Genomic DNA, 27419 nt, shown 5'->3' with positions numbered 1-27419 from the left:
CAGATATTAGCATATCACCCTCCTATAATGAGAGACTTTAGAAGCAACAGCATGGAAGGAAGTAGGGAAGGAAGGGGCACACAGATCCTTTTCCAATCTTCAGGATTCAGATGAAGGGAGTACAGACATACTTAGGAGATTTTGTGGGTTCAGTTCGGATCATCATTCTAAATCAAATGTCACAATAAAGCAAGTCAGGGCAGCCCGGGTGGCTCAGCAGTTTAGTGCTGCCTTTAGCCCAAGGTGTGATCCTGGAGACCTGGGATCAAGTCCCACATCGGGCTCCCTGTGTGGAGCCTGGTTCTCCCTGTGTCTCTGCCTCTCTCTTTCTCTCATAAATAAATAAAATCTTTAAAAAAAAAAAAAAAAAGGGTAAGTCAAATTTTTTGGTTTCCCAATACACATGAAAGCTATGTTTACACTATGCCATAGTCTATTAAGTACACAATTAGCATTATGTCTTTAAAAAAAACTGTAATTACCTTAATTTAAAAATATTTTATTGCTGGGGCTCGTGGGGGGCTCACTTGAAAAAGCATGTTTTTTTTTATCTGAGTTGTGAGTTTAAGCCCCACATTGGGTACAGATATTACTTGAAACAAACTTAAAAAAATACTTTATGGCTAAAAAATGCTAAGCATCGGGGATCCCTGGGTGGCTCAGCGGTTTAGCACCTGCCTTTGGCCCAGGGTACGATCCTGGAGTTCCGGGATCAAGTCCTGCGTCAGGCTCCCTGCATGGAGCCCTCCTCCTGTCTCTGCCTCTCTCTTTCTCTGTCTATCATGAATAAATAAATAAATAAATCTTAAAAAAATGCTAAGCATCATCAGGGCTTCCAATGAGTTGCAATCTTTTTGGTAGTGTAGGATCTTGCCTCAATGTTTACGGCTGCTGATGATCAGGGTAGTAGTTGCTGAAGGGTGAGGCGGCTGTGGCAATTTCTTAAAATAAAACAACAGTGAAGTTTGCCACATCAGTTGACTCTTCCTCTCACAAAAAATTTATCTGTAGCACATCTGTAGCTTGATAGCATTTTACACACAGAACTTCTTTCACAACTGGAGTCAATCTTCTCAAATCCTGCTGCTTGCTTTATCAACTAAGTTTATGTAATATTCTAAATCATTCATTGTCATTTCAAGTCTTCACAGCATCTTCACTAAGAATGGACTCCATCTCAAGAAACCACATTCTAAGAGGGTTCTCAGTCAGTAGAGCATGCAACTCTTGATTTTGGGGTCATGAGTTTAAGCCCCACGTTGTGGGTAGAGTTTACTGACAAACAAACACAAAAACAACTTTCTTAGCTCATCCATATGAAGCAATTCCTCATGCACTCAAATTTATCATGATATTGCAGCAATCCAGTCACATCTTCAGACTTCACTTCTAATTCCAGTTCTCTTGCTATTTCTACCACATGTGCAGTAACATCCTCCACTGAAGTCTTGAACCCCTCAGAGTCATCCATGAGGGTTGGAATCTTCTTCCAAACTCCTGTTCACATTGATATTTTAGCCTCTTCCCATGAATCATGAATATTCTTAACGGCAACAGCATAGTGAATCCATTCCAGAAGATTTTCTATTTACTTGGCTCAGATCCATCAGAGGAATCACTATCTATAGAAGCCATAGCCTTACAAAACATATTTCTCAAATACTAAGACTTGAAAGTCAAAATTACTCCTTGATCCATGGGCTGCAGAATGGATGTTGTGTTAGTAGGCATGAAAACAACATTAATTTCACTGGACATCTCCATCAGAGCTCTTGGGTGGCCAGGTAATTGTCAATGAGCAGTAATATTTTGAAAGGAATTTTTTTTTGAAGCAGTAAGTCTCAACACTGGGTCTAAAATATTCAGTACAACATGTTATAAAGAGATGTGCTGTCATTCAGGACATCGTTATTCTATTTACAGAGCATAGGCAGAGCAGATTCAGCATAATTCTTAAGGCCCCTAGGATTTTCAGAATGGTCAATGAACATTCGCTTCAACTTTAAGTCATCAACTGCATTAACCTCAACAAAAGAGTCAAGTCTGGGACACTGAGTGGCTCAGTGGTTGAGCATCTGTCTTCAGCTCAGGGCGTGGTCCCAGGGTCCTGAGATCAAGTCCTGCATTGGGCTCCTTGCAGGGAACCTGCTTCTCCCTCTGTCTGTGTCTCTGCCTCTCTCTCTCTGTGTCTCTCATGAATAAATGAAATCTTAAAAAAATAAAATAAAAAAAGTCTGTCCCTTGAAGCATGGCATTAACTTCTCTCTAGCTATCAAAGTGCTGAATAGTGGTTTCTTCCAGTAGAAGGCTGTTTCATCTACACTGAAAAATCTGTTGTTTAGTGTAGCCACCTTCATTAATTATCTTAGATCTTCTGGATAACTTGATGCAGTTTCTATGTCATCACTTCCTCCTCCGTACTTTTGTGTTACGGAGATGGCTTCTACCTTAAACCTCATGAACTAACCTCTCCTATCCTCAAACTTTTCTTCTGCAGTTTTCTCACATATTAGCCTTCATAGAATTGAAGATAATTAGGCCCTTGCTCTCTATTACATTTTGGACTAAGGGAATGTTGTGGCTGGTTTGATCTTCTACCCACACCACTAAAACTTTCTCCATATCGGTAATAAGTCTGTTTCACTTATCATTTGTTTTACTTGAGTAGCACTTTTAATTTCCTTCAAAAACTTTTCCTTGGCTGAGGTCCCTAGGGGCTTAGTCAGTTAAGCATCCAACTCTTGATTTCGGATCAGGTCATGATCTCAGGGTTGTGAGATGGAGCCCTAGGCTCTGCATCAGAATCCACGCTGGGTATCGTGCCTGCTTAAGATTTTCTCTCTCCCTCTCTGTCCCTCTCCACAAGCTCACTCATGCTCTGGCACTCTCTTTAAAAAAAAATAAAGGGAATCCCTGGGTGGCTCAGTGGTTTAGCGCCTGCCTTCAGCCCAGGGCCTGATCCTGGAGACACAGGAACGAGTCCCACATCAGGCTCCCTGCATAGAGCCTGCTTCTTCCTCTGCCTAGGTCTCTGCGTTTCTCTCTACTCTGTGTCTTTCATGAATAAATAAATAAAATCTTTAAAAATAATAATAAAAATTTAAAATAAATAAAATAAATAAAAAATAAGAATAAAAAATAAAAAAACTTTTCCTTTGCAGTCACAACTTGGTTAACTGGTGCAAGAGGCCTAGCTTTTGGCCTTAGTTTAGGGGGGTGGGGGGGTATATTTATTTATTTATTTTGGAGAGAAAGAAATAGAACAAGCAGGGAGAGTGGGACAGGTGGAAAGGGAAAATCCTTGCACTGACTCTGCTGAGTGGGAAGCTCTACCAGGGGGGGCTCAATCTCAGGACACTGGGACCATGACCTGAGCTGAAATCAAGAATCTGCCACTTAAGTGACTGAGCCACCCAGGCACCTCCACTGCCCCTATCTCAGCTTTGATAGGTCTTCCCCAGTAAGCTTAATCATTTTTAACTTTTGATATAAAGTAAAAGACATGGAACCGTTCCTTTCACTTGAACATTTAGAGGCCATTGCAGATTATTAATCTGCCTAACTTTAATATTGTGTCTCAAGGAATATGAAAGCCTGAGGAGAGGAAGAAGACATGGGGGAAGAGCCAATGAAGCAGTCAGATCACACAGAACATGTATCGATTAAATTTACCATCTTATAGGAGTTCATGGCACCCCAAAACAATTAAAATAGTAACACAAAGATCAGTGGTCACAGATTAACATAAATAGAACAATTAAAAAATCTGAACTATTGCAATGATTACCAAACTATGACACGAAGTGAGCAAATGCTATTAGAAAAGGGTTCCAACTTGCTTAACATAGGGATGCCACAAATCTTAAATCTGTAAAAAAAAAAAAACAATACCTATAGAGCATGATAAAGTGAAGCACAATAGGATGAGGGATGCCTATACAAATTCAGCTTTTCTATTCCACAATATTTAAGTTTTTGTTTGTTTGTTTGTTTGTTTTAGAGAGAGAGAGCACACAAGTGGGGAGAGGCAGAGGGAGAGAGAGAGGGGAGACAGAATCTCAAGCAGGTTCCACACTCAGCAAGGAACCCAATGTGAGGCTTGATCTCAAGACCCTGAGATCATGAGCTGAGTGGAAACCAAGAGTTAGTCGCTTAATCAACTGAGCCACCCAGGTGCCCCTCCACACTGGTTAAGTTTCAAAGGAGTAAGCCACAAGATGCGGAAGTCCACAGCTTTCCATTTGTTTGTTTGTTCATTAAAAAAAAAAAATGCTGCTGTATCTAGATGGATAAATCTGTCTAAAGCTGGGGTAGTATTAGAAATCCACTGGTCCACAGATATAACCTATGCTCTTGAATATTAGTTTTATTAATAATAAAGGTATTGTTTTTATTTCTCTCAAACTTTCTTCTTATTTCTCACGTGGAGTGGAAGAAGAGGAATGCTTCAAACCGAAACCTCAACAATCTTTAAGGGCAAGGCAAGTATTAATCTCTGGTAGTTAAACGAGGGGGGACAGGTAAAACATTAGCATGCCTGGCCCTCCCAGTTAGCAAGTCCCATAATTGTAAAATAATGACTTAATACTAATTCAACTTGAGTTAGCAACAAAAAGAATAATTTTCTTTCCTTTATTTTACAAATGAGGAAAAATCAGATTCAATTTTTATAAAGGCAGTCAATTATTCACTATTCATTTAGGAATTAAGTAGGCGATGAATAAATGTTTATTAAATATTTTTTCAAAACTATCTTTCTTGACTATAGATCCCATTAACTACCAGAAAGTAGCTGAAATACAGGCTCAAAAAAATTTAAAAATACACAAATACAGGTTCAAAAATCACGAAGACTTAGGTTTAATTCTAGGGTTACCATGTACTAGTTGTGACTCTGGATAAGCTGCCTAACCTTACTTGTAAAATGGGGACAGTAACAGCACCTATGCAATAGAATTGTTATGGAGATGAAAATAAATACATGTAAAGCTCTTATAATAGTGCCTGAGATATAAAAAGACTTCACATCCATTTTTTTCAACAAATACTGAATGCCCGCTTTAGAGTACCAGGCAAGGACAGGTACCAAGGACAAAATGCTGAGCTACACCAGAGATAGTCTTGGTCCTAATAAAATTTAACATTTAGTGGAGATAGAGACATTAATCAAATAATCATAAAGTAATCATGTAATTACCCACTGTGATAAATGAGCTAGAAAGGAAAAGATCAGAAAGTTGTGACCTACTTTAGCTACTCTGATTAAAAAGGTGGTATTTAAGTGAAACTTCAAGGATGAGAAGAAACTAACCATTCAGAGAATGAAAGAGAAGATCATTTCAGAAAAAGGGAATGTGTGCAAAAGATATAAGGTGGGACTTTCAAATGAATCTAAAGATTTTATTTATTTATTTATTTATTTATTTATTTATTTATTTATTTATTTACAGAGAGAGAGAAAGAGAGAGAGCGTGCACAAGCAGGGGGAGCAGCAGACAGCGGGAGAGGGAGAAGTAGCCTCCACGCTGAGCAGGGAGCCTGACATGGGTGGGGCTCAATCCCAGGACCCGGGGACCATGACCTGAGCTGAAGGCAGATGCTTAACTGACTGAGCCATCCAGGAGCCTTTCAAATGAATCTAAAAAGAACAGAAGGCCAGTGAAGGTGGAGTGTAATGAAGGAGGAAAAAAGACTCACAAAACCTTCCAACCTGTGCTGATGTACTTGGTTTTCATTCTCAACACATTAGACAGTCAGTGAATAATTTCCTGTAAGAAAGAAGTTATAAGATCTGATCTATGTTTTGAAAATATTACTGTGGATACTCTGGAAAGAACAAATTGGAGTAAGGCAGGAGTTGAAATCAAAGATCAACTAGGCAGCCACTATAGTACCCAAACAAGAAACAATGCAGTCTGTAACTGGAGAGATGGCAGTAAAGGTGAAAAAAAGTGAAAAGATCTGAGATTTAACTTATATGTAGAATCAAGAGTACTACAACAGTTTATAGATTGGATTTAGGAAAGGATAGTGTCTAGTTTGAGTAACTGGATGGATGGTGGTATCATAACACTGTAGAGATCAGGAGAGGGCAATTTGAGGACTAGAAAGCAAGCATTACATTTTGAATATGTTAAATTTGAGGGGTGCCAGGCTGGTTCAGTCAGCAGAACATTTGACTCTTGATCTCAGGGTCATGGGTTTGAGCACCACACTGGGGCAAAAAATAAGACAAAACAAAACAAACAAAAACAAAAACTTGAATAACATGTGAGATTTCCAGGAAAGAATATCAATTAGGCAGTTAGATGCCCAGAGGAGAGATCTGGTCTAGCAATTATAATCTGCAAATCTGATGGCATAGTAATAACTAAAATTTAGGATGAAAGTATGTATTTTTTTAAGATTTTAATTTTTCATTTAAAGGAGAGAGAGAAAAAAATAAAAATAAAAATAAAAGAGAGAGAGAACCAAGCAAGGGAAGGAACAGAAGAAGAGGGAGAAGCAGACTACTCGCTGAACAGGGAGCCCAATGCAGGGCTTCATCCCAGAAGCCCAGGATCATGACCTGAGCCAAAGGCAGACGTTTAACTAACTGAGCCATCCAGGCACCTCAGAAGAAAGTATACTTAGGAAGAAGGTACGATAAGAAGGCCTAAAGAACTCTAAATAATCAGAAACTGAAGAGAGTAACTGCCAAAGAGACCAAAAGAGAAGGGCCAAAAGGGCAATACCCAAAGTGATAGGTAACCAGAGGCAAAGAAAGAGAGTGCTTCAAGAAATGGATAATAGTCAACCCTAGCAAATGCTAGTAAGAGGTTATGTAAGATGAAAACTAAATTAATAAAAAAGCTAGTTGAATTTGGCAACTTCAAAGTACCTTATGGACTATACCAAACATAAGAATCAGCAAGCCTGAAGAGTGATCACTTGAAATTATCCAGTCAGAAGAGAAAAAAGGAAAAAAGAGAATGAAGAGGAATGAAGAAAGCTTATGGAACTTATGGAACACCTTAATAGAAACAATTTATGCACCCCTAAAATCCCAGATAGAAAAGAAAAAGGGGTAGAAAGTTTATTCAAAGAAATAATAACTGAAAACTACCTAAACCTGGAGAGATTTAGACATCCAATTCATGAAAGTAATGGCACATCCAAAAAAAATTTTTTTTTAAGATTTTATTTATTTATTTATTCATGAGAATACACAGAGGAGAGAGAGAGGCAGAGACACAGGCAGAGGGAGAGGCAGGTTCCATGCAGGGAGCCCTACGTGGGACTCGATCCCAGGTCTCCAGGATCACACCTTGGGCTGTAGGCAGCGCTAAACCGCTGAGCCACCAGGGCTGCCCACATCCAAAAATTTTAATCCAAAACACTTTTCTCCAAGATACAGTATAATTAAAAATGTCTAAAATTAAAGACAAAGAGAGAATTTAAGTGGTGCCTGGGTGGCTCAGTTAAGTATCCAATTCTTTTTTTTTTTTTTTTTTTAAGATTTTTTACTTATTTATTCATGAAAGACGGGGGCGGGGGGCAGAGACACAAGCAGAAGGAGAAGCAGGCTCCATGTAGGGAGCCCAATGTGGGACTTGATCCCAGGACTCCGGGATCATGACCTGAGCCAAAGGCAGATGCTCAACCGCTGAGCCATCCAGGCATCCCTAAGCATCCAATTCTTGATCTCAACTCAGGTCTTAATCTCAGAGTCATGAATTCAAGCCCTGTGTTTGGCATGGAGCCTACTTTAAAAAAGAGAGACAAAGAAAGAATTTATTATTAAATAAACTCTATATCCTAATGTGGGGACTGAACTCACAATCCTGAAATCAAGAGTTGCATGCTCGGGCAGCCCCGGTGGCGCAGCGGTTTGGCGCCGCCTGCAGCGTGGGGTGTGATCCTGGAGACCCAAGATAGAGTCCCACATCGGGCTCCCTGCATGGAGCCTGCTTCTCCCTCTGCCTGTGTCTCTGCCTCTCTCTCTCTCTCTCTGTCTCTCATGAATAAATAAAATATTAAAAAGAAAAGAAGAAGAAGAGAGGCCTCAGGTACTAGAGGAAGAGGAGAAAGTAGTGTTCCGTAAAACAAATGAAGAAAGTGTTTCAAGGAATAGTGTGATCAATTATGTCAAGTGTTTTGACAATAGATCAATCAAGTAAGATGAGGATACAAACTGACCATTCAACAACATGAAAGTCACTGCAGACCCTTCTAAGAGCAGTTTTGGTGAAGCGGCGGTAGTAAAAGCCTAATGATCTTGGGTTTACAAGAGAATGAATAAGTAGAGAGGATGTGAATCTATAGTAAATTTTATACAGCATGGATAAGAACAAACTTGGTACACTTGGAAAGCAATTTAGCATTACCTCTTTAGAGTGAATATTCACATACCTTGTGACTCAGCAATTCAACTCCTAGGTACAAACACAAGAGAAATTCTTACCAATGTACTACAATACAAATATGAGAATGTTCAGTGCAACAATGTTAGTAATAGCACAAACAAACCTAGAAATAATCCAAAAACTCACTGGCAGGAGAATGGATAAATTATGGTATATTCACAAAATGAAATACCATACAGCATTGAAAAATGAATAATTCACTGCTGTATAGAACATGAATCACAAAAAAATTTTTTTAATTAAATTAAGAGAACATGGATAATGAAAACGTCATATAGAATGGAGGGGAAAAAAGGCCAGAAGACTATGTATTGCAACAAGGCAATATGGTAGTAATTGAGAACATAGACTAAGCCAGACTGAGTTCAAATCCTAACTGGGCCATTCACCAGCAAGTGATTATTAAAACTCTCTGTACCTCATTTTTTCTCACCTGTAAAATGCAGATAATAATGATGAAATTGTTATAAGGATTAAGTGAGATAATGTATACAATTAAATAACTACATACATAGAACAATGTAATTTATTTTTTTAAAATTTTTATTTATTTATGATAGTCACACGCAGAGAGAGAGAGAGAGAGGCAGAGACACAGGCAGAGACACAGGCAGAGGGAGAAGCAGGCTCCATGCACCGGAAGCCCGACGTGGGATTCGATCCCGGGCCTCCAGGATCGCGCCCTGGGCCAAAGGCAGGCGCTAAACCGCTGCGCCACCCAGGGATCCCCGAACAATGTAATTTATAAGAAATTATTCTAGTTCTTAAGTTGGAAGGCGGGCTTACAGGTATTCTCTTAATATTATGCTTTATAATTGCACATAATCAATTTCACGTAATCTTCTGTATTATCAAGTAATATACTAAAGTTGAGAAAAGAAAAATAGGGGATCCCTGGGTGGCTCAGCGGTTTAGCCCCACCTTCAGCCCGGGTGTGATCCTGGAGACCTGGGATCTAGTCCCTGCATGGAGCCTACTTCTCCCTCTGCCTGTGTCTCTGCCTCTCTCTCTGTGTGTCTCTAACGAATAAATTTTAAAAATCTTAAAAAAAAAAAGAAAAGAAAGAAAAGAAAAGAAAAGAAAAAAGAAAAAAGAAAAGAAAAATAATGCAAGGAAATAAATGAGAGAGCGCAAGTACATGCAACTCTTGGATAACCCTTTCAAGATATTTTACGGTAAAGGGAAGAAGAGAAATGGGGCAGCAGCTGGAAGAAAAAGTGGCATGAAGAAAAACGGCTTTTTTTGATAAAAGAAATAATAGTTTGGGCCCCTGCCCGGCTCAGTCTGTAGAACATGTGACTCTTGATTTTGGGGTCATGAGTTCAAGCCCCATTAGAAAAAAAAAGAAAGAAAGAAAAAAAAGAAAGAAAAGAAAGAAAAGAAAGAAAATAGCCCAGTTATACATACTGATATATGATTACAAATATTATCAAATATTACCAATTCTCAAAATAACCCAATAAAATGTATCTGTACTTTAAGATGAAGAACTCAAGGACAGAGAGACCCTAAGAAATTTGCAACTAGGCACACAGCTAATAATTAACAAAAGCCACAATTAAATTCAGATCTAACTCCGTATTTCACTATTTCTATAGAATACAATGCTGCCTTCCTTCATTTAACCTTAATTTAATGCCTAACAGTAGTTTAATTACATTTATTAGGATATATATATTTTTTAGTATCTACTAGATAGGCTTAGGAAACTGTTATCAGGTATTCTGGAGGATAAAAACTGAATGATGCTACCTTTTACAGAATATATACTCCAGTGAAGATAAGACCATCACCTAAATTATTCCAAAGCAATGCAAAATTATATAAATTATCCTATATGAAATACAGAATATTATAGAGACTTTGGGGGGAAAAAAAAGTCTTCTTGAGGGCTGGGAGGTAAAGGAATTAGGAGAAGCTTTATAGAGAAGGTAACATTTCATTTTTTTTTTTTTAAGATTTTATTTATTTATTCATGATAGTCACACAGAGAGAGAGAGGCAGAGACACAGGCAGAGGGAGAAGCAGGCTCCATGCACCGGGAGCCCGACGTGGGATTCGATCCCGGGTCTCCAGGATCACGCTCTGGGCCAAAGGCAGGTGCCAAACCGCTGCGCCACCCAGGGATCCCGAAAAGGTAACATTTCAGCTGAAGTTGAGGGATAGATGGGGTTTTGAAAGACAGTTCTGTGAGCTACAGACAGCCACAACCATGCCTTACCCCCAGGGCCTAGCATGGTGGAGCTGTTTATGAATGTGGGTGGAGGGAACAAACCAACAGAAAGGCTATTCCAAAAGGAAGGGACAGCAAAAACAACAAAGGATCAGAGAGGCTGAATACTTGAGGCACAAAAAAAATGAAAGGATCGAAGAGAACAAGAAGAATAGGAACATATATATTTGGAAAATAAGTATAAAGTAACACAGGTAATTCTCTTTACATTTGGCTCCCATAGCTCCCATCTTTAAAAAAATTCTCTGGGGACGCCTGGGTGGCTCAGCAGTTGAGCATCTGCCTTTGGCCCAGGGCATGATCCTAAAGTCTCAGGATGAGACCCACATCGAGCTCCCTTCCATGAAGCCTACCTCCCTCTCTGCCTATGTCTCTGCCTCTGTGTGTGTGTGTTTCTCATGAATATATAAAGAAAATCATAAAAAAATAAAAATAAAAAAGTTCTCTCAATATTACCCCTATCTTCTTTCTGCTTTTATCTCATTTCTCTGTTCCCTATCTTTTTAAAATAACAACTTTATTGATATGTAACTTACATACCATGTAATCAACCCACCTGAAGTATACATTCAATGGTACTTAGATCACAGTTTCACAGCCATCACAATTAATTTTAGAACATTTTCACTATCCCCCCCCCAAAAAAAACCCAATACCCATTACCCATTACCCAGTCACTCCTCATTTTCCCCAACCATCCCCATCCCCTCTAGATGTAGACAACCATTAATCTACTTTCTGTCTCCATAGATTGGCCTATTCTGGACATTTCATATAAATGGAAGCATAAAATACGTGGGCTTCATTAATGGCATCTTTGACCTAGCATAACATTTTTCAAGGTTCATCCATCTTGTACAATGCATCAGTACTGGGATCCCTGGGTGGCGCAGCGGTTTGGTGCCTGCCTTTGGCCCAGGGCCCGATCCTGGAGACCCGGGATCGAATCCCACGTCGGGCTCCCGGTGCATGGAGCCTGCTTCTCCCTCTGCCTGTGTCTCTGCCTCTCTCTCTCTCTCTCTCTCTGTGTGACTATCATAAATAAGTAAAAATTTTTAAAAAATGTATCAGTACTCTTTCTTACTGATGAATAAAATTCCAAAACTTCCGCTGTATGGGTACATACAATATTTTATTTATCCATTCATCAGTTGGTGGATATCTGGGTGGTTTCCACTTTTTGGTTATTATGAATAATGGTGCGATAAACACCGGTGCACAAGTTTTTGTATGGACATGTTTTAATTCCTCTTGGGTATATACCTAGGACAGTGTTTAACCCTTTTTTTAAAGATTTTTTATTTATTTATATTAGACAGAGAGAGAGCGGGGTGAGGGGGCGGCAGCAGAGGGACAAGAAGACTCCCCACTGAGCCAGAAGCCCACCACCATGCTGGATCCCAGGACTCCAAGACCATGATCTAAACCGAAGTCAGAAGCCTAATGGACTGAGCCATTCAGACGCCCTGTCTGCGTTTAATCTTTTAAAGAACTGCCAAACTTCCAAAGCAGTTGCACCATTTTACATTCCCACAGTGTATGAAGAGTCCAATTACTCCAGGTTATTATTACCTGTCTTTTTGATTACAGCCATCCTAGGGGGTGTGAAGTGGTATCTCATTGTAGTTTTGATTTGCATTTCCTTGATGGCTAATGACGCTGAGCACCTTTTTCATGGCTATTTGTAGATCTTCTTTGAAGAAATATTTAATCATATCTTCTGCCCATTTTTAATTGGGTTCTGCTCCCCATGTTAAAGTTTTTTTTTTTTTTTCCATTTAAAAGTAGTCATTGGGGATCCCTGGGTGGCTCAGCAGTTTAGCCCCTGCCTTCAGCCCAGGGCGTGATCCTGGAGTCCCGGGATCAAGTCCCACATGGGGCTCCCTGCATGGAGCCTGCTTCTCCCTCTGCCTGTGTCTCTGCCTCTTTCTCTCACATCTCTGTGTTTCTCACGAATAAATAAATAAAATATTTTAAAAAATAAAAAATTAAAAAATAAAAGTAGTCATTTAGGGGATCCTTGGGTGGCTCAGCAGTTTGGCGCCTGCCTTTGGCCCAGGGCGTGATCCTGGAGTCCCGGGATCAAGTCCCACATGGGGCTCCCTGCATGGAGCCTACTTCTCCCTCTGCCTGTGTCTCTGCCTCTTTCTCTCACATCTCTGTGTTTCTCACGAATAAATAAATAAAATATTTTAAAAAATAAAAAATTAAAAAATAAAAGTAGTCATTTAGGGGATCCTTGGGTGGCTCAGCAGTTTGGCGCCTGCCTTTGGCCCAGGGCATGATCCTGGAGTCCCTGGATTGAGTCCCGCATCGAGCTCCCTGCATGGAGCCTGCTTCTCCCTCTGCCTGTGTCTCTGCCTCTCTCTCTCTCTCTCTCTTTCTGTCTCTCCATGAATAAATACATAACATCTTAAAAAAAAAAATGAAAGTAGTCATTTATTAACTGACCAGATTAGAAAAATAATCATGGTAGATACCTTAGTTCATCCTTCTAATAAGCCTATTGATCTGGTCTACCCTGTTGCTAGCATCTCCACCTTCTACAAAATGGGTGCTTTTTTCTTCATTCCCCTGTATGCAGAAGATAATTTGCAGGGTCATAAAAAATTGTTTGCTTCTTTGAAACATTTTCCAACAGTACAGATCTCGTGAATCAGATCCTTCATGCAGATGATGCCATATTTACCAAGAGATGGGGCAATCAGTGTGTTATCTGTCAGGGCAATTCGCTTCTTGTTGATCTTGCCATAACAACGCTTGTAGATCAATTCATTCACTGACTTCAGGTTTGGGTACTCCCATGCTATATATGGTTCCACAATCCTTAGCATGTTAACTGAAGCCTTGTTAAGCTTAACAAAGGTGCCATTGAAGATCTGGCGAAGGCAAAGAAGCTGCAACACCTTTCGAATCTTTGGGCTCACACCACTGATACCTCTGATGCTGATGACAAATGCCAATTTGGGTTCTGCAGACACATAGAAGTTGCCAGCTTTCCTTGCCATCCTCGCCATTCAAATCTCAGTTCTGTATATCTGCCTGTATTCCTTGTGGTAATGCCTATCTTTTTCATAAATAAGCTTCCTCCTTGCCTTTCAAAGCATCGTTGGGGCAAACTTTTTTCTCAGATGCTTGATCTTCAACTCTATGGAATTCCTTATAGCTTTTTCTTAAGGGTTTCTGGCACAGCAAAGATCTTCTATTTCTTCTTTTTTGCACCCACCGTGGCTCTAGCCAGAAAAGAGGACTCTGCCTTAAAGTTCTTAAAAGATTAGTCTATATACACCATCTATACTTCCATACCTTTTTACAATCATACACTGTTCACTACAACCTCACTTCTGTTCCCCACTCTGAAATTGCTTGTCAAAATTACCAACCACCTCTGCAGTGACAAAAATCAATGAGTACTCTTCAGTCTTCACCTTCAGGGTAAAACTCTATGGTGTGCACATCTGTATTATAATTCCATCCAACCTCTTATTCTAATCTATATTTTATGTCATCCTGTTTCTTTTCTGTTTCCTGTTTCTATTTTTATTATAGCATATTTTCTTATGGAATTAGAAATGCAATAATTCAAGGGTATATCCAGAAAATTACAGGTAAAACATCTGGGTAGAGCGGAATAAAGGAATGGAATCAAGAGGGGGAAGGGGGGGAGATAAGGAAAGTTGGATAGGGGCACCTGGGTGGCTCAGTCGGTTAAATGTCCTATTCTCAGTTTCAGCTCAGGTCTTGATCTCAGGGTGTGAGTTCAAGCCCTACATTAAGTGCCATGCTGGGCATGGAGCCTACTTAAAAGAATTTTTTTTTGGAGGGGGCAGCCCAGGTGGCTCAGCGGTTTAGCGCCACATTCAGCCCAGGACCTGATCCTGGAGACCCGGGATCAAGTCCCGCAACAGACTCCCTGCATGGAGTCTGCTTCTCCCTCTGCCTGTGTCTCTGCCTCTCTCTCTCTCTCTCTCTCTCTTTCTCTTTCTGTCTCTCATGAATAAATAAATAAAATCTTAAAAAATGTTTTTAATAAAAAAAAGGAAAGGCTGGATAAATAGTGAGTATTGGGCTAGGACATGGGCTTTGTTTAGCAGGTAATATATAGCCATTAAAGGTTTTTTTTTTTTTTTTCATTAAAGGTTTTTATATAAGAAATGCTCAGCACTAGACTGCTGGGATGTTGGAAGACTGCTCTAGCAGCAAATATAAAGTTACTGGCAGGGGGTGCAGTCAATTAAGCGACTGACTTGTTTTCGGCTCAGGTCATAAGCTCAAGGTAGTAAGATCCAGCCTCATGTAAGCAGAGTCTGCTTGTCCCTCTCCCTCTGCTCCTCCCCCTGCTCTGTGTTCACTACCTTGCACGGTCTTGCTCATAAATAAATTAAAAATCTTTTTAAAAAATCCTTTAAAGTTATTTAGGGGCCAGGGGTAAGGGGAAGAGAACTAGGAGGCAAGGAGTCATGTGGGATACTACTATTAAAGTAAAGATACTATTAACATAAAAATAATCAGTAATGAGTACATAAATTAGTATAGTAGGGCTCAAAAGGGAAAGGAGGGATCAAAGGAAAGATATCACCACTAAACTTTAACCATCTAAGTCAACTTTATTACGGATAACAGAATAGCTGCCCCAGTCAAGAACTAAGAGTTCTTAGTCCTCAGTTCTAATAAGTTTGACTTGATGAAAACTAGTTGAAAAATATAGCAAGCATGCAAAAAATCATCCTTCCCTGTTTAAGTATAAGCAATTATAGCATTGCTTCCCACTTTCTTCTCTCCTAAGTAAATACTTAAACTTTCAGGTAACTCCTGCTTCTCAAAAAGTGAAGATCTGACACTGCCCAACAGTCAGTTCTACTCTCTTCCTCCCCCGCCCCACACTGATCTTCAATACATTAAGATCCAGAGGAAACAGAAATTTATGCAAAATAGGTTAGGCAAGGCAAATTATCCCAAGTTAAACAAAATCTCCTTTCTTTTTTTTTTCCACAGGAAATACTTGTTGATGCTCTGAGGAGTTAAATTATAATAACACATGCCAGGAAGATGATGTCAGGGAAGGAGTGGTTAGACCCTTTACAAGTCTGAGATTCCTTTAGTTCCAAACATTTCCTCTTTCAGTCTCACCTATACTCAAATCTCTCTACAGAGGCACTTTCAAACACTGAAGAAAGTGTTGAGACCCTAGAACTCTGGTCCTTTTACTTTTTTTTTTTTAATGAACCAAAGAGTAATTGAAGGCCATTAAAATAGATGTTTTTAAAACATGTGCTACATTATTTTGCAGGAACAGTCTTTGAAATCTACGTTCCCCTTTTCTCTATTTTAATGCCAAGAAAAGAATGGATATTCAACACTAAATCCTGAGAAAGAATCTGCCTTTATTAGGAATTATACATTCGGAAAAAAAAAGGAATTATACATTCGTTTATTATATTCCTATATTCACCACAGCAAAAACAGTAAAAAAATGATGTCACGGACTCCTCAGGTAACAACTTCCCTGACAAGTGAAGTATACAAATATGCTTCAAAATAAAACAATTCTACTGTTTAAAGTCAAGTAAATAAAATTAATACACTTTCAAAGAAGTTACAACACTGGTGTACAAATAGCTCTTCTGAGCTCACTGGCAATTATTTCTACTCCACAAGCTAGAAGTGATGACTACAGTAAATTGTGATATAAAAATTCTCCTTCATGACGCAACTGGGTGGCTCAGTGGTTGAGTGTCTGCCTTTTGGCTCAGGTTATGATCATGGGGTCCTAGGAGTGATCATGGGGTTCTAGGATTGAGTTCTGCATCAGGCTCCCTGTGGGAAGCCTGCTTCTCTCTCTGCCTATGTCTCTGCCTCTCTCTGTGTCTCTCATAAATAAATAAATAAATAAATAAATAAATAAATAAATAAATAAAATCTTAAAAAAAAAAATCTCCTTCAAGAAAGCAGATCTCCACAAATTTTTATACCTAGATTTTTGTATAACATAATGATAGTCAATCAAAGCAGCTATTTAGAATTTGTATTTTTCAAAAGTTTAAATTTTGATTGTTCTTTCAGTTTTTTAAATATTTTGGACAGGTCCAAGAACTTTATTACACAGACTTGATATACTTGAGAAACTGAGTTCTTAATAGAAATCGCAAATAAGCCAATGTCAAAATTAAAACTTAACCTGTTATAGAATAGTAGGATATATAGCCAAATTGCTACCAGTTTAATTTACTTGAGGGGTGGGATTTGGGCAAGAACTTTAGGACATGAAAGGAAGACTTAACTTTTTATTTTATATACCTCTTTAGACTTATTTTTTTTTTTTTTTAGTGGGTATGTCTTAAATTTATTACTAAAAACAAAAGTTATTCTAAAAACATAACCTTGAGGGTAAGTTAAGCAGCTGACTCTTGATTTTGGTTCAGTTCATGATCTCAGAGTTCTGGGATGGAGCCCTGCCATGGGCTCTGCGCTTAGCAGAGAGTCCACTTGAGACTTGTTCTCCCTCTTACTCTGCCCCTCCCCTTGCTCTCTCTCTCTAAAATAAATAAAATCTTTGTTTTTAATATGAAAAATGTAACCTTGAATATAAAAATTTACAAATTACATGAACAAATCCATCTACACCCTCTTCCTAAAAAAGAAACACATAAAGCATTACAGGTCAACACAATGTAGTAATGCTTTAAATATACCCAATATTCACCAGTCTATACACACACACAAAGGAATCATCTATACAAAGTGATGTCATCAGGGCACCTGGGTAGCTCAGTAGTTAAGCAACTGCCTTTGGCTCAGGGCATTATTCCGGGGTCCTGGGATCGAGTGCCACATCAGGCTCCTCGCAGGGAACCTGCTTCTCCCTCTGCCTAAGTCTCTGCCTATATCTCTGCCTCTCTCATGAATAAATTAAAAAAAAACAAAACTAAACTAAACTAAATAACCTCAAAGTGATGACATCATAACAGTGACCTGTAAGAACCCACACAATTATTCTTCATTGCTTCTCAAACTTTTAAGTTATCAGAAGAAATATGAGATTTGAATCCAAGTCCACAATTATAACTCTTTGTTTGTCCCCTATGGTATCCCGGATTTAGAAGCTGGTTAAATGTTTCCTATACTACAAGATGGAAAGGGAGTAAAGACAGCTATGAGAAGATTTTAGATGAATCCCCTAGGAGGAAAAAAACTAACTTCTGGAATTCTTTTTACTTTATTTTAATGGGTCTGGGTAACATGAGAGACTTGGAGAAAAAAAATTAAGGAAAGTTTCATACAGTACTACATAAATTTGAAAGGAATATACATGAAATATTATTCTACCAAAATTATATATTCATATGTAATTCATATGTATATTATTGATAACCAACAAACATATATGGACCCACATTTCTTAAGGATATAAACAGAATGAATACCATTATAAATTGACATTAAGGGATGCCTGGGTGGCTCAGCAGTTTGGTGCCTGCCTTCGGCCCAGGGGGTGATCCTGGAGAACCCAGATCGAGTTCCACATCAGGCTCCCTGCATGGAACCTGCTTCTCTCTCTCTGCCTCTCTCTCTGCCTGTGTCTGCCTCTCTCTCTGTATCTCTCATTAATAAATAAATAAAATCTTTAAAAAATAAAAATAAAAAAATAAATTGACATGAAGTGTTTTGGATCTAAACATTTACCCAATGCCCTGATCAGATACTCTGTTTAAATTATCTATAACAATATCTTTAGATATATGAGAAAAGTAGCAGAATTCTCCACACCTTCCTATACTCCATCAGATGGACAAAAGATCCCTATACATCTATTACATCTTTTTTCTTCAAAAAACAGCTGAATGCCAAGACAGAGGGTAAAGGGTCTTTCTCCTACAGCATGAAGTTCCTCCTAATCAGCACCGTGTGTCCTGAAATGCCAAGAAACTGCCAAGGATATTCCCTACTGAATGTGGGCATCACTGTCCACCTCTCCTCATTAGACTCCCCATGCGCCCAAGCGTATCACAATTCTCTGGCAATGGTGGGTTAATCACAGAGACTGCAAGGATCCCTTCAGAGCCTGGCTATCAGCAGAGGTCCAAGCACCAGCTCAGCAGCAGAACCCAAAGAATCACAGAACTTTCTGCCTTAATCCCAAGGTCTGTTCTTGTCTTGGGACTCCTTCCCTACAGACTGGGTGAAGTGGGGGTCTCTTCCTAGTCTAGAAGCGTATACCCAGTTCTTGATCAAGCTGTTGTGATTTCACTGACTACATATTTCAGCTACTTACCTGATAATGCTGGTAGAGTTAGGGCTACCAGTTAGGGCTAGAAAGGAAGTGGGGCAGCAATAGAAACAGTTTTTCAAAAATATAAAAATAACCTTGGAGGGTGTGGGCAGGGGGCCTGGGTTTGAGATGACATATTATTCCAGGGTAGATGGGGTATATCAGCAGGAAGTCAAACTAACTTCATTTCACAAAGATACAAACTTACAAACTTGATTTGTTTTAATCCCCCTGCCTTTTCAGTCCTCACACACATGGACTGTAAACTGCTGGAACTCCAAAGCCAGGTGAGAAAAGATGCCGAAAGAAGTGGTGGAAAAGGGAGAGGTGCTGAGTGGAGAGAGGAATTCTGATCCCCTCTAACGAAGAATGTTAAAGCCAAGGGCACTCCCCGATCCCCAGGAAAGGAAGGAGCTGGATTCCAAAAAAGCACTTTTCCCTACCTTCTTGTTGTTCTTGTTATAGCCAAAAGTCGAAATCCCAGGCCTGGAAGTCACTGATAGCAGCATTTTCTCTTTAATGTAAGGGAGCTGAGAAAGAGAAGAGGGAGAGGGACAGGGAGGGGGAAGGGAGGGGGAAAGAAAAAATGAGAGGGAAAAGGGAGGGGGAGGAGAAAGGGGGAGAAAAGGAGCAGGAGGGAGAAGGGTGGGGGGGGGGCGGGTAGAGAAGGAGCTAGGGCTGCTTGTTTACGTCACTGAGAGAAGTTAACCAAGAGTCTGAATAAGGTACTTCCACTGGGTCCTAATGCCCAAGATGTTATTTTATTTTTCACAGTCTTGGTAGCTAAAGCAAAAAGAAAAGTTCTTAGGTCTACTCCTCTCAATTCCATTCCTTTTCCAATAAGAACAAGTTCTGATTCTCCTGAAAACACACCGAGGATTTTTTTTTCCTTAGAGCTATAAGATTTAGAAGAAGCTTTCAAGTTTGATTTTAAAGGGGCCACTAGGACGCACTGCCTCAGAGAATATGTGAAGCCAACTAATTACATTGAGAAAGAATATGTGAGATGCATTCAGGACTTTCCCCACACTTTATACTTACAGTGATCATAATGCCTGAAGAAGGAATAAACAGAAGAGCTCACCAAAGAGCAGAGACAGAATATAGGAAGTAACTAGTTTCAGATCCCTGGATAGTTCTATTCCTCTTGGGTCACACTGATGGGCTAATGCCTCTCACTCCTTTTCAGATTCCCCCAGGCATGATTTCATACTTATGAAGGAAATATCAAACTGGACCAGGTCATGAAATTTGGTGTCTAGTGGTTTCTTTTCTTTTCCCTCTGCTTTACGGAGATAAAACTGCCTACCTAGCAATTTTTTCAACAATTGTAAGCTATCCTGTTTGACTCTTTATTCCACCATTTTCTAGTCTTCAAGGTCCATGAAGCTGAAACAATTAAGAGTTACTCACCAGGGATCCCTGGGTGGCGCAGCAGTTTGGCCCCTGCCTTTGGCAAGGGCGTGATCCTGGAGACCCCTATCGAATCCCACATCAGGCTCCCGGTGCATGGAGCCTGCTTCTCCCTCTGCCTATGTCTCTGCCTCTCTCTCTCTCTCTCTCTCTGTGACTATCATAAATAAATAAAAATTTAAAAAAGAAAAAAAAAAAGAGTCACTCACCAAATCTGGAATTTACGCCCAAACTGAAGTTCACAGAGTTGGAATGTTTGCTTCAAGTTGTCTCTCAGCTGTGGGAAAAAAATAATTTTTAAAAAGCATATGCTTCATAGAGAAGAAAATACAAAGTTCTGAGAGAAGAAGAACCTAACACAGTTGAGACAACACTCACCTCTAAAGTTTCAAAGTAATGTCCTGTGAAGGAGACTTAATAAGAAATTTGTAGGAAACTAAAAAATTCAAGAATGAACCCAGTAATTTCCTACCAATCCAAATGAAACAGGGATGTAAAATCAAAGCCTTCAAATCCCTTCTTCAGGTCACCTTGTGCCATCATAGATATTCTCTTAAAACATAAATTAACCCTGTTTGCTTTGCCACAGCAAACATTAAGCCCAAACCCTCCCTTAAATGAAGTCCCAGTCTCTATTCCAGTTTTCTGGTCACCTTTTTGCTATGATAATGGGACAGACAGCACTAACCATGGGCAGAGTAACACACACACACACCACATACCACCCCCAATCTCTAACTTTCATTTCCAATAGGACAGGAAGTGCCTGCTCAGTTCAAGGGACACAGGAAGGGTGGGAACAGCCTCATTGTGGGAACTGCAACAGAGACTGAAGAACAGCAGCCAAATGTAATAAATAAAATACTAAAGGCATCTCTCAGTGCTACCATATTTTTTTAAGTCCTTTTTCTGCCCTCAGAGATTCTCATTCATTATATGCCAAGTTATCCTTGCCATTTAAAAGGCCCTGGGGTCCCTGGGTGGCGCAGCAGTTTGGCACCTGCCTTTGGCCCAGGGCGCAATCCTGGGGACCCAGGATCAAGTCCCACATCGGGCTCCCGGTGCATGGAGCCTGCTTCTCCCTTTGCCTGTGTCTCTGCCCCTCTCTCTCTCTCTCTCTCTCTCTCTCTGTGTGTGACTATCATAAATAAATAAAAATTTTAAAAAAATAAATAAATAAAAAATAAAAGGCCCTTAGCTGATTTTTTTCTCTCTTAGCCTAACAATGGGAAACAAAAACTTTAATCTCTAAAACCTGATTTATAACGGGATTTATGTCAGTCAACCTATTTTAATTTTTTAAAAATTGTAACATTCTCCATGTGCTTTATTTTCCTACTTTAATCCTTAATGCTCAGTGATATTTTATTTTATTTTATTTTATTTTATTTTTTTTTTTTTTTGCTCAGTGATATTTTAGAATTTAAAATAGTTAGGGATGCCTGAATGGCACATTCAGCTAAGTAAGTGCCCAACTCTTGGTTTTGGCCAGCTCATGATTTCAGGGTCATGGGCTCCCCTGCATGGGGCTCTGAGCTCAATGTGGAATCCAGTCGCGACCCTCTCCCTCTCCCTCTGCCACTCATGCACTCTGTCTCTCAAATAAAATAAATAAATTTTAAAGAAAAAAAGAATTTAAAATAGTTAAATCCATGATTTTTAGAGATAGACAAACATGAGTTCAAATGCTGACACCATTATTACTTATTACTTATGTGACTTTATGCCAAGGTACTTAACATCTCTAATTCACTCATTTGCAAAATGGAAATAATACCTACTTCATTAGCCTTTGGAATCAAATCTAAGTTCTAGTTCAGTCCTGTCACAAACTGAATGACACAGAAAATTATCTCACACATCTGAATCTTTTCTCATCTATAAAACATGGTAAAAAAATAATATCTACTTCCTAAAATTGTAGGGAAATAAAATAAAACAGATAAAGCCTTAGAAAAGAAAAAAAAATAAAACAAAGCTTTAGGAAAGTCTTTGGCATTTGGTAAACACTCAATAGATATGAACTCCATTTTGATTAATTACTATCTCCCAGTGTGAATCCCCGTGGGTACTGTATAATCCGGATTGGATGAGCTGAAGCAAACATTTCAAAAACTAGTATTTTAATTACATTCCAAAGTTTATACTAGAACTAGGCAAGCTAAACTTTATTTCTTTTTTATTTTTTATTTATTTATTTATTTATTAATGTGAGACACACACGGAGAGGGAGAGACAGAGACAGAGACACAGGCAGAGGGAGAAGCAGGCTCCACGCAGGGAGCCTGATGTGGGACTCAATCCCGGATCTCCAGGACCACACCCCAGGCTGCAGGCAGTGCTAAACCTCTGCCCCAAGCTAAACTTTATAGCTGGAAATACTAGATAAGAAGTTTCAGGAATCACCCATCCAGTTTCTTTTCTCTATATTCTATAAGCAAACAATCTGATCATTCAGAAAATCTTTTTTTTTTTTTTTTTTTCAGAAATTCTTATCTTTTATCTGGAAATTGGTGGAACAGGGACACCTGGGTGGCTCAGTGGTTGAGCATCTGCCTTCATGCTCAGGGTATGATCCCAGGATCCTGGGATCAAGTCCCACATCCAGCTCCCAGTAAGGAGCCTGCTTCTCCCTCTGCCTCTGCCTATGTCTCTGCCTCTGTGTGTGTGTGTCTCTCATGAATAAATAATAAAACAAAAATTAAAAAAGGAGAAAGAAGAAGGAAGGAGAAGAAAGAAAGAAAGGAAGAAAGAAAGAAAGAAAGAAAAAGAAAGAAAGAAGGAGAAGAAAGAAGAAAGAAGAAAGAAGAAAGAAGGAAGAAGAAGAAGAAGAAGAAGAAGAAGAAGAAGAAGAAAAAAGAAGAAAGAAGAAGAATTGGGACACCTGGGTGGCTCAGCTGTTGAGCGTCTGTCTTCGGCTCAGAGCGTGATCCCAGGATCCAGGATCCAGTCCCACATTAGGCTCCTTGCCAGAAGCCTGCCTTTCCCTTTGCCTGTGTCTCTTCCCGCCCGCCCCCCCCCCCCCCGCTCTCTTTCTCAGGAATAAATAAATAAAATCTTAAAAAAAAAAAAATGGAAATTGGTGGAACATCTCTTATCTCTAGAAAAAGAGTAAACAAAACAATACAGAATCAAAGCTCACTAGGTTGGACACCCCAGCTCCCATTTCTCTAGAGTCCTACTACTCTAAGAAATAGAAATAGATCTAGAAAAAAAAGAGAAAAAGAGATTTTCATAAATCCTAAGAATTTTTTTAAGATTTTATTTATTTATTCATGAGAGACACAGGCAGAGGGAGAAGCAGGCTCCATGCAGGGAGCCCAATGCAGGACTCGATCCCAGGACCAGGGTCAAAGGCAGACGTTCAACCACTGAGCCACCCAGGCGTCCCTGAATCCTAAGATTTTTTTTTTTAAGATTTTATTTATTTATTCACAGAGACACAGAGAGGCAGAGGCACAGGGAGAACCAGGCATCATACAGAGAGCCTGGCGTGGGACTCGATCCAGGGTCTCCAGGATCACGCCCTGGGCTGCAGGTGGCACTAAACCGCTGTGCCACTGGGGCTGCCCCGAATCCTAAGATTTAATAACACTTCTCTTCTCTAAAAGTAGACAGTACATAAGGAAATTGGGAGATGGTGGCCGAGTAGGAGGACCCTAGGCTTGCTCATTCCACAAATACAACTAGGTAATTATCAAATCATCTTGAGTACCCCAGAAACTGACCTGAAGACTGGAAGAATAAGCTCCATTACTAAAGGTAGAGAAGAGGCCACATTGAAGAAGCCAAAAAGAAAAAAAAAAAAAAAGAATTACACTGACATATATTTAGTAATCATAAAAATTCTCAAAAATAGGGCAGCCCCGGTGGCTCAGCCTTCGTCCTCTTCTCTTCTGCCTCTCTCTCTAGGTCTTTCATAAATAAATAAAATTATTATTTTTTAATTCTCAAAAATTAAATAGAAACTAAATCCAAATGGATTTCATGTTCGTGTGATCTGGGAAAATATTATGAATTCTAATAAATTTAAAGATACTGATTTTTTTTAAGACGTTGATTTTCTTTAAAGATTTTATTTATTTATTCGTGAAAGACACAAAGAAGGAGAGAGGGAGAGACACAGGCAGAGGGAGAAACAGGCTTCCTGCAGCGAGCCCAACCTGGGACTGGATCCCAGGACCCTGGAATCACACCCTGAGCCAAAGGCAGAGGCTCAACCGCTGAGCCACCCAGGAGTCCCAAGATACTGATTTAATTAAGGTTTTTGGGGATGCCTGGCTGCCTCAGTTGTAAAGCACATGACTCTTGGTCTTGGAGTTATGAGTTCAAGCCCCATGTTGGGTATAGATTACTTAAAATATATATTTTAAAAGTTTTTTAAAAAGATTTATTTATTTGAGAGAGACAGAGACAGAGAGAGCGAGAGAGAGCATGCACATGCACAAGCAGAGGGAATAGGAGGCAGAGGGAGAGGGAGAAGCAGACTCCCTGCCAAGCAGGGAGCCAGATGCAGGGCTCAACCCCTGGACCCAAACCGAAGGCAGATGCTTAACAGAGTGAGCCACCCTGGCGCCTCTAAAAAAATTGTCTTAATTTTAAAAATAAAAATGTTAAAATAGAGTTTTCAGTCTTAAAACTTTGGAGTTATCAGCTTTAAAATTAAAACTTTTAGGGTTCACCCTGGGATTGAGCCCCATGTCAGGTTCCCTACTCAGCGGGAAGCCTGCTTCTCCCTCTCCTCCCTGCTCGTGCTCTCTCTCTCTCCCTCTCAAATATATAAATAAAATATTAAAAATAAATAAATAAAACCTTTATTTTTCCTGTGCTAATAAAATAAAGTAGGGTTACTTGTCTAGCTTAGTCAGTAGAGCATGCAATTCTTGATCTCAGAGTTGTAAGTTCAAACTCCACATTGGGTATAAAGATTACTTAAAAATAAAATCTTTAAAAAATATAAAAATAAAGTAGAGTCTATCATATAGAAGGGAGATAAAGAAGAATCCAGTTAAATAAATTTTATTTTATGTGAGCTAACACAAAACCTAGGTTTTTATAGTCTGTCTAATAAGTTCAGGGCCATAGAAGTAAAATGACCTAGGTTTGTGAACTGATGCTGACAGCTAATTATGTCAAAGAGCACCAACATGACCTCAAACTACGTCCTTTATTCTGGTAAATATATTTTTAAAGGAGGTTATGGAATTTTGTGGAAGTGATAGAGAATGTAATAGAGTTCTATGGTTAGATTCAGGAGACACAGAAGAGGAGGAAGAAATCTATTTCTTCAGTGTGTTTGACATTCATGCCCATCTCCTTTGCCCATTATATTGCCCATATTTTTCTAGATCTAGTCAATGCCTCTCAAATTCTTGATTCTCAAGGGCCCAGCACTCAAGAGTTGTTTTGAGGGGAAAAAGTAAAATAGGAGTTTTTAGAAACTTGTCTTGGAGAGAGACAACTGCACCTCTGATTCAAGATAGTCTGTTTTTTTTTTTTTTTTAATTTCTCCAGAAAAACACTTTTAAATAACTGCCTCAAGTAAAGGAGCTGGGGCTAGATCAACTCTGATTTGTATAATGAAAGATGTTTGCATGCAACTATCAGCCTCTCCACATCACGGTGGAGAACCCAAAAGAATGTATTACCTGCAGATGTGCTAGACCCTAGACAGACATTCAACTGGAGCCAGGCTGATGTAGCACTATGCATATGAAAGCAGTGAGACAGAGACAGTTTGCTAGTGAATTTGGTTCAGAAATCTCAACAAGATATGTTAGGACCAAGGTTGCTACCGGCCCCCCACCCCCAGCTATTAATATTCTCTTGTGGATCATCTTTCCTCCCTTTGATTAACTTTTGTGCCCAAAGACTAGATAATGGAAAGATACCAAAAAGTTGAATTTATTTCATGGTAAAAAAAAATGAGGTAATACTTTAGGAAGAAGAGAAAAAAAGAGTTTATTTAAACATCAGCTTCCTAAAGGAGCTGCGTCAAACAACAAGGAATAGTTTAGCTCCACATCCTTCTGATGTAGGATGGATGCAAAATGGGCTTAAAACTATAAATTGGGGAAGTCTGCCTTCTTAACTCCTTGAGTCCGTCCATTGAAAAACAGGGAAAAAGACAAGTTTGAAGAACTATTTACCTCACACTCTGGATATCAGTGCTTAGAGTACATTCTCTTCTATAGCAACAGATACTTTCAGCCAAAAATTACTGTAAGGAATAGCCTACCAAAATTTTCAAGTAGATTTTTCCTTTGCCAGACACTAAAGAAATACAGGAATCAAATCATCTAAAATCACTGGGCTAGAAAATTAGCATAATGTAGAAACAGACTAGACTGGATTCTATGCATATCCAGAATGGACTACATCGATTATATGGTAATATTATATCCTCTAAATGTGTATTTCCTTTGTATCTGACATATTAATTTTATTTTATTTTATTTTTAAAGATTTATTTTTATTTATTTATGATAGATACACACACACAGAGAGAGAGAGAGAGAGGCAGAGACACAGGCAGAGGGAGAAGCAGGCTCCATGCTGGGAGACCGAGGGGGCGGGGGTACTCCATCCTTGGACTCCAGGATCACGCCCTGGGCCAAAGGCAGGCGCAAAACTGCTGAGCCACAGAGGGATACCCTGTACCTGACACATTAATTTTAGTTGGCCTCAGCTATCCTCAAAATAAATAGCTCAGATGATCCCAGTAGGGACCACAACTGAATTTAACAATTATGTTGCACAAATGAAATGGCTGTTTCTCTAGGTCGAATATGAATATCTTCAAATAGATGAATATTGGCAATTTCAAACAGTTAAATCTAACATCGCACAAACTGTGAGACTGTGAGGATGACAGAGTCAGAATACTAATTAACTGCATAGTTCTTTTCCTTTCTCCTCTCTCATTTTCAGATAAAAAACAAACCTAATGGGATCCCCGGGTGGCGCAGCGGTTTGGCGCCTGCCTTTGGCCCAGGGCGCGATCCTGGAGACCCGGGATCGAATCCCACATCGGGCTCCCGGTGCATGGAGCCTGCTTCTCCCTCTGCCTGTGTCTCTGCCTCTCTCTCTCTCTCTCTCT

At 39.4% G+C, this 27419-nt stretch overlaps 2 protein-coding genes across 15 annotated transcripts in view; both read right to left on the bottom strand.

The window, feature by feature from the left end:
* RBMS2 (RNA binding motif single stranded interacting protein 2) overlaps positions 1–27419 on the bottom strand; it is a 92190-nt gene that overhangs the window by 43425 nt on the left and 21346 nt on the right. For 3 of the 14 annotated variants that reach the window (XM_072768860.1, XM_072768861.1, XM_072768864.1), the window contains exon 1: positions 19351–19582. In XM_072768860.1, the coding sequence (XP_072624961.1) occupies positions 19351–19416 (66 nt within the window). In that variant the 5' untranslated portion in view covers positions 19417–19582. Of the gene's footprint in view, positions 1–8391; positions 8415–19350; positions 19583–20320; positions 20474–20529; positions 20598–20698; positions 21060–27419 lie in introns of those variants that run through there. The other 11 variants (XM_072768859.1, XM_072768870.1, XM_072768867.1 and 8 more) reach the window with 11 other exon arrangements.
* LOC140600541 (large ribosomal subunit protein uL30-like) lies at positions 12366–19324 on the bottom strand. Its single transcript, XM_072768874.1, has one exon. It carries the CDS (start codon positions 13653–13655, stop codon positions 13239–13241), a length of 417 nt encoding a protein of 138 aa, XP_072624975.1. The 5' UTR covers positions 13656–19324; the 3' UTR covers positions 12366–13238.

The sequence above is a fragment of the Canis lupus genome, chromosome 11 (assembly GCF_048164855.1).
Source record: "Canis lupus baileyi chromosome 11, mCanLup2.hap1, whole genome shotgun sequence".
NCBI lineage: Eukaryota > Metazoa > Chordata > Mammalia > Carnivora > Canidae > Canis > Canis lupus.
The sequence above is the reverse complement of the archived record's forward strand: the minus strand, read 5'-3'. Positions and strand labels throughout refer to the sequence as shown.